Source organism: Colobus angolensis, unplaced genomic scaffold (assembly GCF_000951035.1).
Source record: "Colobus angolensis palliatus isolate OR3802 unplaced genomic scaffold, Cang.pa_1.0 Scaffold6, whole genome shotgun sequence".
Lineage (NCBI taxonomy): Eukaryota > Metazoa > Chordata > Mammalia > Primates > Cercopithecidae > Colobus > Colobus angolensis.
In genome coordinates, this window is record NW_012119598.1 from 11,667,029 (window position 1) to 11,682,544 (window position 15,516).

A 15,516-nucleotide genomic window follows, 5' to 3' on the forward strand; every position below is an offset into this window, starting at 1 on the left:
TTGCAAATAACAAAATAGATACCAGCGGCTCCAGAAACCTTAGAGAAGATAGTACATAGGTCTCTGTTTTGTTTCTTCTCCATGAATGTCTTCTCAATTCCCAAAAGGGCTTGAAGACTTTTAACTGCATTTTGAACGCTGTCCCTCGGGAAGAAAGAAAAAAATTCCCTTTGTCAGAACGCATGTGTCATCTTATGTAAGTGACTTTGTATAAGTTATGTGCTGTAGTAAGGGTAAAACCTCTCATGATTGTACGACTTCAGTCTGTGTTCTGCTTAGATCTGATTATGTCCTTTCTCTCTTCGGTAAATTCTTTGTGCACCTGTTATGAGTCAGGCACTATGCTAGGTGATAAAGAGGGGCTGAGGTAAAAAGAAGACATTGCAGCTGGGCACAGTAGCTCATGCCTGTAATCCCAGCACTTTGGGAGACCAAGGCAGGCAGATCACAAGGTCAGGAGCTCCAGACCATCCTGGCTAACATGGTGAAACCCCATCTCGGCCAGGCATGGTGGCTCAGGCCCGTAATCCCAGCACTTTGGGAGACTGAGGCGGGTGGATCACGAGGTCAGAAGATCGAGACCATCCTGGCTAACACGGTGAAACCCTGTCTCCACTAAAAATACAAAAAATTAGCCGGGCGTGGTGGCAGGCGCCTGTAGTCCCAGCTACTTGGCAGGCTGAGGCAGGAGAGTGGCGTGAACCCGGGAGGTGGAGCTTGCCATGAGCCGAGATCATGCCACTGCACTCCAGCCTGAGGGCGACAGAGCGAGACTCCGTCTCAAAATAATAATTAAAAAAAAAAAAGAAACCCCATCTCCACCAAAAATACAAAAAATTAGCTGGGCGTGGTGGCACGCACCTATAGTCCCAGCTATTCAGGAGGCTGAAGTAGGAGAATCACTTGAACCCGGGAGGCGGGGGTTGCAGTGAGCCAAAATTGCAGCACTGCACTCCAGCCTGGGCCACAGAGTGAGACTCTGTCTCAAAAAAAAAAATTGCTAGATTTTTCCTTTTTAATAATTATGAAGTATTTTTTTTTTCTTTTTGCATCAACATTGAGGTAAAATGCTTTCTCAGGCTCTATTTTTTCATTGTAAATGTGAACTAAATTCGTCACTCAGGGGAGAATGTTAAGAGTATAGACCGTAGAGCCTGCTTGGTTTCAAATCTGAGTTTTGCCACTTTTGCCCGTTGTCTATGAGCACAGCCCTGACTTCATCATACCTCAGTTTGTTTGCCTGTAAAATGGAGTCAAAGTAATACCTACTTAATAGAATTATTGTAAAGGTTAAATCAAGCAATCCATGTAAAGTGATTAGCACATTATCTCCTAAACAGGACGTGCCCCAAGGTAGCTACACTAATGTGAGATGGAATTTTGATTGCTTTTCACGTGATGGATTTTTTGTTTTTTGGTGACCCAAAGCCACTGTTGCATAGTTCTTGGGATGTGAGATTTGGAGGTAAGGTTGTAATGTGTGACCATAGAAACAGCAAAACCAGCACCCTGTTTTGAAGTTGGAACCGGCACCTGTGACTGGGCTAACCACCAGCCAGCATGGAGGACAACATTGTGGCACATTATTTACGTGGTGTGTGGCCACAGTGTAGGGCCTGAAATAGGTGATTTGTGAGCATGAAACTCACTGTCATCGTGTTTGTCCATTTAGTCTTTGCAGGATATAGTTTTTACACTGAATTTTTCCTAAACACATTTTTATTTAATACATTAGTGAAATCACTACTCTTAGTGGTGTATTTAGATTTGGAGAGTAGCTGATCTCATGATTTCTCCTAAGTTTTGAAACTAATCTTTGAACACACTACCTTATTGTCTGTGTGTTCTAGAAAGTCTGGAATGTTCTGGACTTCAAAGGTAAAACATGCAATATAAAATTAAGCAGAATTAATTTTGCTCAGTGGTACTGTTTCCTGGTTTCTATTTAATAGTAACAAGTCGATCTACTTCTTACAAGGTTTCTCAACAAATCTATTCTTTAAAATGGGAGTTATTTCAGGCATTAAAAGATCGACTTGGCGGGGCATGGTGGCTCACACCTGTAATCCCAGCATTTTGAGAGGCTGAGGTGGGTGGATCACTTGAGGTCAGGAGTTCGAGACCAGCCTGACCAACATGGTGAAGCCCCATCTCTATTAAAAATAGAAAACATTAGCTGGGTGTGGTGGGCACCTGTAATGCCAGCTACTTGGAAGGCTGAGGCAGAATTGCTTGACCCTGGGAGGCAGAGGTTGCAGTGAGTCAAGATCGTGCCATTGCACTCCAGCCTGGGTGACAAAGCCAGACTCAGTCTCAAAAAAAAAAAAAAAAGGTTGACTCACACTTGTTAGCATTTATTTGAAATTCTGAGTGAATAATGTACAATTTGAGAGTCTGCATTAGTTACAATAATGTAATAGCTTAATCCTATTACATCTCTAAATTAGTTTGTTTTTTGTTTTGTTTTGTTTTGTTTTTTGAGATGGAGTTTCACTCTTATTGCCCAGGCTGGAGTGCAATGGCACGCTCTCAGCTCCACTGCAACCTCCGCCTCCCAGGTTCAAGCGATTCTCCTGCCTCAGCCTCCCGAGTAGCTGGGATTACAGGCATGTGCCACCGTATCTGGCTAGTTTTGTGTTTTTAGTACAGGTGGAGTTTCTCCATGTTGGTCAGGCTGGTCTTGGACTCCCAACCTCAGGTGATCTGTGCGTCTAGGCCTCCCAAAGTTCTGGGATTACAGGCATGAGCCACCGTACTCGGCCTAAATTAGTTTTTAAAATCAGATCAAGCAGCTCATAGGAAAGAATCACTGTATCGTTTCCTGCAGGTATCAAACTGTGTAAAAGGACATATGCCCTCACAGGTTGGTGCGGTGATTATAAAACTCCTCAATTAATCTGATGAACTCTTAGAGATCATCAAATGGAATTCACTTTACAAGAGGGAAAATAGAACCTCAGAGTGTATATAGTAGTTCTAGCTTCTTAAAAAATAACATCTAGGTCATTAATACATAAACTTGAGAAGGTTTTTCCATAAATATGTATTATTGACATTAAGGAAATTCTGATGCTGAATTTGAAATAGTTTCAGAAACATATTTTGGTTTTAAAGTTTAATGCCAGTATAGTAAAGTTTTACCTCTTGATGTTCACTTCAGTTAAATGTGATTTATCTAAATGTTTCAGGAAAGACCTTGCAAGGACACTCTTGACTGTGGGTGGTAAGAAATTTTAGAATTTTCAGTATTAGAATATTAAATATTGGACACTGGGGGTTTTATGAGCATCTTGGGATCATGGGGAATAAATTATGGTTAAATTGAAGATAGGAATTAGGGTTTTATTTTAAATTTATTTTGAGAGATTTTAGCATGCTGAAAACTGTAAAGAATAATTCGTGAATACTCGTTTACTACCAGCAAGCTTCGTCAAAATTTAGCATTTTACCACTTTAGCTTCAAGTCTGTTTTTAAAGAAAAAAAAAAAAGGTGTCATGGATAAAGTCCCCTGTGTCCATGTTCCTCATCCCATTTCCTTCTCCTTGACTCAGATTTGTTTTTCGTTCCCAAGCATATTTTTCTGGTTTTACTCTGTAGATCCCTAAACAACATGCATTATCATTTTGTAGATTTTAAAAGCATCCTATAAATGCCATTCCTTGGGCTACAACTCCCTTTTTACCCTTAGAATTGTTTGTAATTTAAACATGTTACTACATGTAGTTTTAGTTTATTTGCTGTGAAATACTACAAGTTATTTTGGGATTTTATTTTGTAGTAGAAACTTTTTGGTTTTTTTTGTTTGTTTTTAAATGGAGTTTTGCTCTTATTGCCCAGGCTGGAGTACAATGGCATGATCTCAGCTCACTGCAACCTCCGCCTCCTGGGTTCAAGCGATTCTCCTGCCTCAGCTTCCTGAATAGCTGGGATTACAGGCATGTACCACCATGCCCAGCTAATTTTTGTATTTTTAGTAGAGATGGGGTTTCACCATGTTGGCCAGGCTAGTCTCGAACTCCTGACCTCAGGTGATCTGCCTGCCTTGGCCTCCCAAAGTGCTGGTATTACAGGCATGAGCCACCATGCCTAGCCAGTAGAAACATTTTTAAGGCTGTTTGATGATTTGCTTTGGATGAGTATTTTAATGTATGTAAAATATAATACCCATAAATATTATTTATTTAAAAATTGTTATATACCAACCTCTTATTTAGATTTTTATCTTATTTCTTAAATACTGAATTTATATGATTTTGGCAAGGCGTGGTGGCTCATGCCTACAATCCCGGCACTTTGGGAGGCCGAGGTGGGCAGATCGCTTGAACCCAGAAGTTCAAGACCAGCCTGGCCAATATGGCAAAACCTTATCTCTACTAAAAATATAAAAATTAGCAAGGCATGGTGACACATGCCTGTAATCCCAGCTTCTTGGGAGGCTGAGGCAGGAGAATCACTTGAACCCAGGAGGCGAAGATTGCAGTGAGTCGAGATCGGGTCACTGTACTCCAGCCACCACTGCACTCCAGGGTGACAAAGTGAGACTGTCTCAAAAAAAAAAAAAAAGAATTTAAATGATTCTGATTACTCCAGGATGCTTCTTGCCGTGGTAGCTCTAAGACATAATGCTAGGCTTCTCAGATGGAGTTTCTTAGAGCAAGTGCTAGCTCTGGAACTCGTTTTTTCTTTTGCTTTGTGCCCAGAATTATCTGTGTCTACCATGTTTTTAATCTCTAGATTATGACCAGCAGGTTGCTATTTCTGAAGCGCTGTGTAGACTGACGATTAGAAATTCAAGGGAGGAACTTGTCCATAAATGGTTTGATGATGAAGTCATTGCCGAAGGTTTCAGAGAAATTAAGGATCGAGAATTTGAGACGGTGAGATTCCTGGTCATGCGAATTTCTGTTTAGCCAATATTTATTAAGCATCCTCTGAGAACTTTCCTATGTGTTGGGCTTACGGGAGGATTTTTTTTTTTTTTTTTTTTGCTTAAGTGTGATTACACTGCCATTCTTAAACTTGTTTCCCACTTAGGAGAAACAATTTGAAGGCAATATGAACAGAATATTGTGAGCTAGATATAGGGATACAGATAGGACTTTTTCTTTTCTTTTTCTTTCTTTCTTTTTTTTTTTTTTTGAGACAGAATCTCATGCTATGGCCCAGGCTGGAGTATAGTGGCGCAATCTCAGCTCACTGCAACCTCTGCCTCCTGGGTTCAAGTGATTCTCCTGCCTCAGCTTCCCAAGTAGCTGGGATTACAGGTGCCTGCCACCACGCCTGGCTAATTTTTTATTTTTAGTAGGGACCAGGTTTAGCCATGTTGGCCAGTCTTATCTTGAAATCCTGACCTCAGGGGATCTGCCCACCTTGGCCTCCCAGAGTGCTGGAGTTACAGGTGTGAGCCACCGTGTCTGTCCAGGACTTCTTTATAGGAGACAGAACTAGGTGAATTTGATGGATTCAGTTAAAAAAATTGTCTTGGAAGGGTGAGCAATTTTCAATGAACCTTGAACCCTTGAATGGTAGGGAGAATTGAAGAAGAAATCAGAGCATTTTTGCCTTGCAGAAGGCAGCTGCTGTGATGGCAGGAGGCTGAAATGGACATGGCCTGGCACAGGAGTATTATGGGGTGGCTGTGTTCTGAGCCATCCGACCTGTACCATTTGGAGAAACAATACTTCTTAGAGTCTTCTCTGCAACCTGGGCTTCCTGTGATTATGTCCACAAAAGCCACACAAAAATAGCTTATGACTTTGTTGTGTGCTCACCTTCATCTTAAAATAGCTAAAACAGTTTCCCTCTTCTTCTAAGAAGTTTTTAAAATGAGGGTTAGACTCCTGTAGGAAAAGGTAAAATTCTTCATAACAGTACTCATGTTGACAAAACCTTTCCGGTCAAAATTCCCATGTAATCAGGATTTTTATTAAACATGGACCTTTATATTTCCTTAGACTCTGAACCCACTGTCATATATTGCATATAGTAATTATTTAGCCAGGATTCAGTGTAATCTCAGTGGAAAGACCATGAGCTTTGGGTCTATCCCAAACTGGGTTGAACCTAGAGTTTGAGACCCACCTCTCCAATTTATGGGATGTATGATTTTGGCAAGGTAGTTGACTTGTGAAGCCTGAGTGACCTCATCTGTAAAATGGGACTAAAGCCCACCTCGAAGTCTTGAGAATTCAATGAGAGAAACTGAAAGGTCCAGGGCTATTGTAGGCACTCATGTGTTAATTTCCTTTCTGCTCTTTGTCATTTCTCATTTGCAGGAAAATTTGATGAAAATAGAGAAATGTAATTATCTTGTTTCCAAAATCATTTCCTTCCCCAGAGCTATCAGTTTCTCAATTGAATTGTGTATGTGTTTTTGTTTGTTTGTTTGCCTGAGGCAGAGTTTTGCTCTTGTTGCCCAGGCTGGAGTGCCAAGGCGCGATCTCGGCTCACCACAACCTCCGCCTCCTGGGTTCGAGCGATTCTCATGCCTCAGCCTCCTGAGTAGTTGGGATTACAGGCATGTGCCGCCACTCCCGGCTAATTTTGTATTTTTAGTAGAGACGGGGTTTCTCCATGTTGGTCAGGCTGGTCTCCAACTCCCAACGTTAGATGATCTGCCTGCCTCAGCCTCCCAAAGTGCTGGGATTACAGATGAGAGCCACTGCACCCAGACCGAATTGCTTTTTTACATGAGAGGCTTACACTGCTGATGTCTAATTACTGCTGAATGGTAGATCAGGAGCATAAGGAGTGTTGACTACAATAGCCAATCCTTGCTAACAAAAGGAAACAAAATCTTGGATCTGTATCTCTTTGTTTTTAGAATGTTGTGGGGCAACAAATTTCTTCCTGAGAGCTGTTGGTTAGGTAAACTCTAATAATAGTCTTTGTTCTTAGAACATATGCTAGGAGAAGAAAGTGAGATAGAGAACTCCCAAAAAGGAAAACTGGCCATAGATAATACACCCAGATCAATCCAAAGTTGATAAATTTTATAGGTTTGTGGTTGGTTTGTGCTGTGCAGGTGTTAGGGAGGTGGATGCCCAATGGGTTGGTCAAATATTGTAACCTAGGTCATCAGTAAGATGTATTTCTCTTGCTTACACTTCTGACCCAGTGAAACATAACCAGGCATTTAACTTTTGGAGACCTAAGTATTCCTCAGCTGAAAATCTAATGGCTGCAGGGAGCAAAGGTTCCTTCTAGAAACATGATCCCGGAGCCTATTCTTTGTGGCATGAAGTATTGTTAACATATAATAACAAATCCTTATAAAGCCTCATTGATGTTACTGCATCCTGGTCATTTAGAAGCAAACACTGGCCTCTATATGCTAAGGTAGTATTGACCAAGACATCTTGATTTTTTCTTTAATAAAAGAGTTTATATCATTTGCTTTGAAGGACAGTAGACGTTTTCTCAATCACCTAAACGACAGACTCGGTGACCAAAGAAGGTAAGTTGTGTCTCTGAGCATTATTGACTAGTTGTATTCTGAAAATATCTAATGTTTTAAAAGAACAGTTTAGGATCTGTTTCATTTTGGGAGAGAATATTGGGTACATCTTTACAGAGCATATTCAGTTGTCCATTGAGTAGAAACCTGAGAAGATCAGACCCTTTCTGCCTAGTGGCTTGTTGGAGTGTGTTTAAAAATTATCTCTATCAGTTTTATTATATGTGTGACTTGGGGTATTTTAAAATAATGCATTCTTTAAAGAGTTCATAAATTTTATTAAAAACAATTTCCTGACTTGAAGTTGCTGGAGTTAGTTGTATCATGAACAATTAAGTCCTTGGTCAGGCAATATTGGCTAAATTCACTCCTTTTGTTTGGGAATCTGGCTGAGTAACTGGGTTGAGATACAGTACTAGTAAACCTGGTTTACTGACTGCCAGATGGAGATTTGAAATCTACCCATAGTAGGTCTCCATTTGCAGACTTAAACCCCCTATCATACTCTGTACGAGGAGACTTAATGCATACTCTAGTTATAAGTGCTTGTTGCGGAATGTCTGTAGATGTGTTTAAGGTTCATTCATATTTTATTTTTTAATTGTGAGGTGTTTTGCAGGGTGTATTCATTTCCGTGTATTGCTGCTTTTGCTGATGAGCATGAGGTATGTTCATCTCTCTTGCAGGTCTGAGGGTGGTGTGCAGTGAAACCAGGAGTTAGGTTTATATGGTTAGGTCAAACTTTTGCTCTCATGACTCAAAAGTGCTTTTTAAAAAAGGATGCCAACTTCTCCTAATGACCTAAATTCTCCAACTGATCATACCATACGCTAACCAGAATGCATTACCAGTAAGTTTAAGGGCTCTACTATTACTACTGGAAAAAGGAATTTTAGGGTCTGTACTATGTACATGAGGACAGTTACAGGAAGCTTGCCTCATTTTACCCTATTCATGAGTAACATAATTCATGCCTAGACTGGGGTAAAAAGAATGATTTCCTTGCTTCTCCCCTTCCATCTTATGCCCCACCCTCTTATTCTCAACCACTGGGGCCACTGTCCTTTCTCTCTGTCACATTCTACCTTGCACTTTATAGTCCAAGGTTGACTAGTTTCTTCCCCACCCCCCATTTGGTTTCTAGAGGAACAAGTTCCTTCATATAAAAGGGCTGCAACCTATAGCATCTCAGTTTCAGGCTAAAATATTTAGAGGTCTTGGAACCTTGACTTTGTTTGAGTGTCCTGGACCCTGTCTTCAGAATGTCCTCATTCATCATTTCTTTGTTTTGGGTTCAGAGTCCCCTTCTTGGCCTCTCTGAGCTAAACTTTCAACTCGTGGCTACACTACACATTCCTTCTCTCTAGAACTGAGTCTGGTAGGCTCATTCTGTTTATTTTCCCTCTGATTGTCTGACGATTCTGCTCTGTTTGGTTTTTCTTCTTTCTACGACATCCAAATTTCCATTCCCTTCCATCAGGGCCCTTACCCTGACCCTTACACTGACTTCCAGGAAGATGTATTGTGGGTGAAAGCCCTCATTCACCTCTGTAGCTATTAAAAGGTAGACATGTACCACAGAAAGGAAAGATGTCCAAGAAATACAACGTATTGGAAAATTGGATTGTAGAATAGTAAGTCTAGTGTTTTATCTATTGTTGGGGAATAAAATCTTTCTATATACTTTTTTTTTTTTTTTTTTTTCGGAGTCTCGCTCTGTCGCCCAGGCTGGAGTGCCGTCACGTGATCTCGGATCACTGCAAGCTCCGCCTCCCGGGTTCACACTATTCTGCTGCCTCAGCCTCCTGAGTAGCTGGGACTACAGGCGCCTGCCACCATGCCCGGCTAATTTTTTGTATTTTTAGTAGAGATGGGGTTTCACTGTGTTAGTCAGGATGGTCTCAATCTCCTGACCTTGTGATCCGCCCGCCTCAGCCTCCCAAAGTGCTGGGATTACAGGCGAGAGCCACTGTGCCTGGCGTGTACTTGTTGATGTATGTCTAGAAAACATCTGGGAGGAAACAAAGGCATTGTTAATGGTGCCTATGGAAAGGTACTTAGGAAAAGCTGAGGGGCAGAGAAGATGTTTACTGTTTCTATAAACACCATACTGTTAGAATCTTTCTTCCCCTGTTTTAAGTATAAGCATCTATTTATTTTAGAATAATTAAAATGAAAGAAATTTGAAGTCTTCAAGTTTTAGCTCTACTCTAATGGAAGATAGATGGCAAATCACTCATGTTTGGTTACAGTATCTCCTTCTCTGGAAGTTTCCATCCATATGCAGTGTGGATTGTTACTGATTCAACATAGAACTGTTTTCTCTGTGATTTTCATTAGAAAAAAATTGCGTAGATAGAATCATGTGACATATTTAAATATCTATTAAATATGCTAAGGATAGTGGGATTTTTGGAGGGGTGAGGAGAAATGGCTGAGTTCTATAAAACTGAGGTCCTTCTGTTTTGCACAAAAGAGTCAGTCAATAAAGAGAGGCTCTATAATGCTAGGAGAATGCTGCTCCAGGAAAAGCACAAATTCTGTTTTCAAGGGAATAATGTTTATCTGACCCTATAGCATGATTTTTATGTGTATAATTCATGCTGAAATGATCTCTTACAGATGAGAAAACCAGCGGATGAAAAATTAGAGAAATTTTGGATCGACTTCAACCTGGGAAGTCAGAGTGTCACTTTTTATATAGACAATGCTGAGGTAATGATGTTCGATTCTTGGTTAGAACTAAGCCTTTAGAAATCATTTTTGTGTAAGTATATGTTTTGCGCTCATGAATTTCACTTATTTATTTTCCCAAGAATACCCTATGGGACTCAGTGACACTTCCGAAGGAAGCAGTGATGAATTTCGACGTAATAGGTAATATGATACATTTAAACAACCCACGTCCAGTTCCAAGTATTATTTCTGTTGTATTTGCAGTGTATATTTATTTATACATACTGTATAATTTTATTATATTCTAGGGCATATTTTGATCATGCCTTGAGGTAGGAAGGCTGTATGGTATGATGGAAGGTGCGCTGTCACAGGTTTGTGACTTCTGTGCTTTGTGACCTTGGGATTAAATTATTTGTCTAGTTTTTTCATTTTAAAAATGTTTGTAGATCCTCACAAAATTAAAAGTAGAACTACCATATGATCCAGCAATCAATTAACAGTGCTTTTCCCCAAAGTGCTGCTTTGGTTTGAAAGAGTCTGATGGGGAGAGGAGAACATGTCATCCTAGGTTCCTCTCTTGATAAACCTAGAAGATCAGGTAGTAAACTGTGGGTAGTAAGGAAGACGTCTAGCAAGAAGGAACATGGCTGTCAGGAAATGTAGGTGCCTGCCCCCTCTATGGAGATGGATCATCAGGCTGTTTTGTAATTAGTGGTTAGGATCAAGGGCTTTGCAGATCAGAGATTTTGATTTGCATTCCCCTGATCATTAGTGATGTTGAACATTTTTTCATGTTTGTTGGCCGTTTGTATATCTTCTTTTGAGACTTGTCTATTCATGTCCTTAGCCCACTTTTGGATGGGATTTTTTTTTTTTTCTTGCTGAATTGAGTTCGTTGTAAATTCTGGATATTAGTCCTTTGTCAGATGTATAGATTGTTAAGGTTTTCTCCCACTCTGTGGGATGTCTGTTTACTCTGCTGACTATTCCTTTTGCCATGCAAAAGATCTTTAGTTTAATTAAGTCCCAGCTATTTATCTTTGTTTTTATTGCGTTTGTTTTTGGTTTTTTGGTCATGAAATCCTTGCCTAAGCCAATGTCTAGAAGGGTTTTTCCAATGTTATCTTCTAGAGTTTTTTTTTTTTGAAGTGGAGTTTTGCTGTTGTTGCCCAGGCTGGAGTGCAATGGCACGATCTCGGCTCACCACAAACTCCACCTCCCAGGTTCAAGCGATTCTTCTGCCTTGGCCTCCCAAGTTGCTGGGATTACAGGCATGCGCCACCATGCCTGGCTAATTTTTTGTATTTTTAATAGAGATGGGGTTTCTCCCTCTAGGTCAGGCTGGTCTTGAACTCCTGATCTCAGGTGATCTGTCCACCTTGGCCTCCCAAAGTGCTGGGATTACAGGTGTGAGCTACTGTGCCCGGCCTGTCTTCTAGAATTTTTATAGTTTCAGGTCTTAGATTTAAGTCCTTCATTGGTCTTGAGTTGATTTTTGTATCAATTGAGGGATGAGGATCCAGTTTTACTCTCCCACATGTGGCTTGCCAATTATCCCAGCACCATTTTGTTGAAAAGGGTGTCCTTTCCCTACTTTATGTTTTTATTTGCTTTGTCAAAGATCAGTTGGCTGTATGCATTTGGGTTTATTTCTGGGTTCTCTATTCTGTTCCATTGGTCTATGTGCCTATTTTTATACCAGTACCATACTGTTTTTGTGACTATGGCCTTATAATATAGTTTGAAATCAGGTAATGTGATGCCTCCAGATTTGTTCTTTTTGCTTAGTCTTGCTTTGGCTATGTGGGATCTTTTTTGGTTCCATATAAATTTTGGGATTGTTTTTTCTAATTCTGTGAAGAATGATGGTGATATTTTACTGGGAATTGAATTGAATTTGTAGATTCCTTTTCGGAGTATGGTCATTTTCACAATATTGATTTTATCCATCCATGAGCATGGGATGTGTTTCCATTTGTTTGTGTTGACTATGATTTCTTTCAGCAGTGTTTTGTAGTTTTTCTTGTAGAGATCTTTCCCCTCCTTGGTTAGGTATATACCTAAGATTGATTGTTATTTATTTATTTATTTATTTATTATTTATTTTATTTTATTTTTGCATCTATGATAAAAGGGTTTGAGTTCTTGATTTGATTCTCAGCTTGGTTGCTGTTGGTGTATAGAAGAGCAACTGATTTGTGTACGTTAATTTTTTATCTGGAAACTTTACTGAATTATTTGATGAGTTCAAGGAGCTTTCTGGAGGAATCTTTAGAGTTTTCTAGGTATACAATCGTTATCATTAGCAAACAGAGACAGTTTGACTTCCTCTTTACCAATTCATTTCTGTCTCTTGTCTGGTTGCTCTGGCTAGCACTTCCAGTACTATGTTGAAGAGGAGTGGTGAGAATGAGCATCCTTGTTTTGTTCTGGTTCTCAGAGGGAATGCTTTCAACGTTTCCCCGTTCAGTATTATGCTGGCTGTGGGTTTGTCATAGATGGCTTTTATTCCACTGAGGTATGTCCCTTGTATGCCGATTTTGCTGAGAGTTTTAATCATAAAGGATGCTGGATTTTGTTGAACACTTTTTCTGCATCTATTGAGATGATCATGTGATTTTTGTTTTTAATTCTGTTTTTGTGGTGCATCACATTTATTGACTTATGCATATTAAACCATTCCTGCATACTTGGTATGAAATCCACCTGATGATGGTGGATTATCTTTTTGATATGTTGTTGGATTCACTTAGCTAGTATTTGTTAAGAATTTTAGCATCTATGTTCATCAGGGATTTTGGTTTGTAGTTTTCTTTTTTGGTTATGTCCCTTCCTGCTTTTGGTGTTAGGGTGATACTGGCTTCATAGAATGATTTAGGGAGGGTTCCCTCTTTATCTATCTTGTAGAATAATGTCAGTAGGATTGGTACCAATTCTTCTTTGAATGTCTGGTAGAATTCTGCTGTGAATCTGTCTGGTCCTGGACTTTTTGGTGCTGATAATTTTTAAATTACAATTTCAATCTCATTGCTTGTTATTGGTCTATTCAGGGTATCTGATTCTTCCTGATTTAAGCTAGGAGGGTTATATCTTTCCAGAAATTTATCCATCTCTTGTAGGTTTTCTAGTTTATATGTGTAATGGTGTTCATAGAAGCCTTAAATGATCTTTCATATTTCAGTGATGTCAGTTGTAGTATCTCCTGTTTCATTTCTTACTGAGCTTATTTGGATTGTCTCTCTTTTCTTGATTAGTCTTACTCATGGTCTATCAATTTTATTTACTTTTCAAAGAACCAGCTTTTTGTTTCATTTATCTTTTGTATTGTTTTGTTTCAGTTTCATCTAGTTCTGCTCTGATGTTGGTTATTTCTTTTCTTCTGCTGGATTTGAGTTTGGTTTGTTCTTATTTCTCTAGTTCCTTGAGGTGTGACCTTAGATTGTCTGTCTGTGCTCTTTCAGACTTTTTGATGTAGGTGTTTAGGGCTATGAACTTTCCTCTTAGCATTGCCTTTGCTGTATCCCAGAGGTTTTGATAGGTTGTGTCACTGTTCTCACTCAGTTCAAAAAATTTTTAAATTTCCATCTTGATTTCATTTTTGACCCAGTGATCATTCAGTAGCAGGTTATTTAATTTCCATGTATTTGCATGGTTTTGAAGGTTCCTTTTAGAGTTGATTTCCAGTTTTATTCCACTGTGGTCTGAGAGAGTGCTTGATATAATTTCAACTTTCTAGGCCAGGTGTGGTGGCTCACACCTGTAATCCCAGCACTTTGGGAGGCCGAGGTGGGCAGATCACCTGAGGTTTGGAGTTCAAGACCAGCCTGGCTAACGTGGTAAAACCCTGTCTCTACTAAAAATACAAAAAAATTAGCTGGGCATGGTGGTGCATACCTGTAATCCCAGCTACTTGGGAGACTGAGGCAGGAGAATCACTTGAACCTGGGAGGTGGAGGTTGCAGTGAACCAAGATCATGCTACTGCACTCCAGCCTGGGTGACAGAGCAAGATTCCAGTTCAAAAAATAAAATAATCATAATAATAATTTCAGTTTTCTTAAATTTATTGAGGCTCATTTTGTGGTCTTCTCATATGGTCTATCTTGGAGAAAGTTCCAGGCGCCTGTTGAATAGAATGTATGTTCTGCGGTTGTTGGATGGAATGTTCTGTATATATCTGTTAAGTTCATGTGTTCCAGGGTATACTTTAAATCCATTGTTTCTTTGTTGATTTTCTGTCTCGATGATCTGTTTAGTGCTGTCGGTGGAGTATTGAAGTCCCCCACTGTTATTGTGTTGCTGTTTGTCTTATTTCTTAGGTCTATTAGTAATTATTTTATAAATTTGGGAGCTCCAGTGTTAGGTGCATGTGTGTTTAGAACTGTGATATTTTTTGTTGGACAAGGCCTTTTGTCATTATATAATGTCCCTCTTTGTCTTTTTTAACTGCTGTTTTTTTAAAGGTTGTTTTGTCTGATATGAGAATAACTACTCCTGCTCGCTTTTGGTGCCCATTTGCATGAAATGTCTTTTCCCACTCCTTTACCTTGAGTTTATGTGAGTCCTTATGTGTTAGGTGAGTCTCTTGAAGGCAGCAGATGGTTGGTGAATTCTTATTCATTCTGCAGTTCTGTATCTCTTAAGTGGAGCATGTAGGCCATTTACGTTCAGTGTTAGCATTGAGATGTGAGGTACAATTCCATTCATCATGCTATTTGTTGCTTATATACCTCGGTTTTCATAATATTGTATTTTTGTTTTATAGATCCTGTGTGATGTATGCCTTAAAGAAATTGTTTCGATATGTTTCCAGGATTCAAGATTTAGAGCTCCTTTTAGCAGTTCTTGTAGTGGTGACTTGATAGTGGCAAATTCTCTCAGCATTTATTTGTCTGAAAAAGACTGTATCTTTCCTTCATATGTCAAGCTTATTTTCACTGGATACTGAATTCTTGGCTGATAATTGTTTTGTTTGAGGAGGCTGAAGATAGGGCCCCAATCCCTTCTAGCTTGTAGGGTTTCTGCTGAGAAATCTGCTGTTAATCTGATAGGTTTTTTTTATAGGTTACCTGGTGCTTTTGTCTCACCGCTTTCAAGATTCTTTCCTTCATTGGGAGGCTGAGGCTGGAAAGTGGTGTGAACCCAGGAGGCGGAGCTTGCAGTGAGCCGAGATCGTGCCACTGCGCTCCAGCCTGGGTGACAGAGCGAGACTCCATCTCAAAAAAAAGAAAAGAAAAGAAAAGAAAACCTGATGACAGTGTGCCTAGCCGATGATCTTTTTGCGATGAATTTCCTCAGTGTTCCTTGTGCTGCTTGTATTTGGATGTCTTGGTCTCTAGCAAAGTCGGGGAAGTTTTCCTTGATTATTCCCCCAGATATAT

The 15,516-nt window shown here is 39.7% G+C and overlaps 1 protein-coding gene across 1 annotated transcript in view; it reads left to right on the forward strand.

Annotated features, from left to right (window-relative positions):
- The window catches only part of SYCP2L (synaptonemal complex protein 2-like), a 91,366-nt gene that overhangs the window by 16,777 nt on the left and 59,073 nt on the right, over positions 1-15,516 (forward strand). The window contains exons 8-14 of the mRNA XM_011962913.1: positions 108-196; positions 3,189-3,223; positions 4,736-4,878; positions 7,405-7,457; positions 8,077-8,122; positions 10,080-10,172; positions 10,274-10,334. Of these exons, the coding sequence (XP_011818303.1) occupies positions 108-196; positions 3,189-3,223; positions 4,736-4,878; positions 7,405-7,457; positions 8,077-8,122; positions 10,080-10,172; positions 10,274-10,334 (520 nt within the window). The remainder of the gene's footprint in view (positions 1-107; positions 197-3,188; positions 3,224-4,735; positions 4,879-7,404; positions 7,458-8,076; positions 8,123-10,079; positions 10,173-10,273; positions 10,335-15,516) is intronic.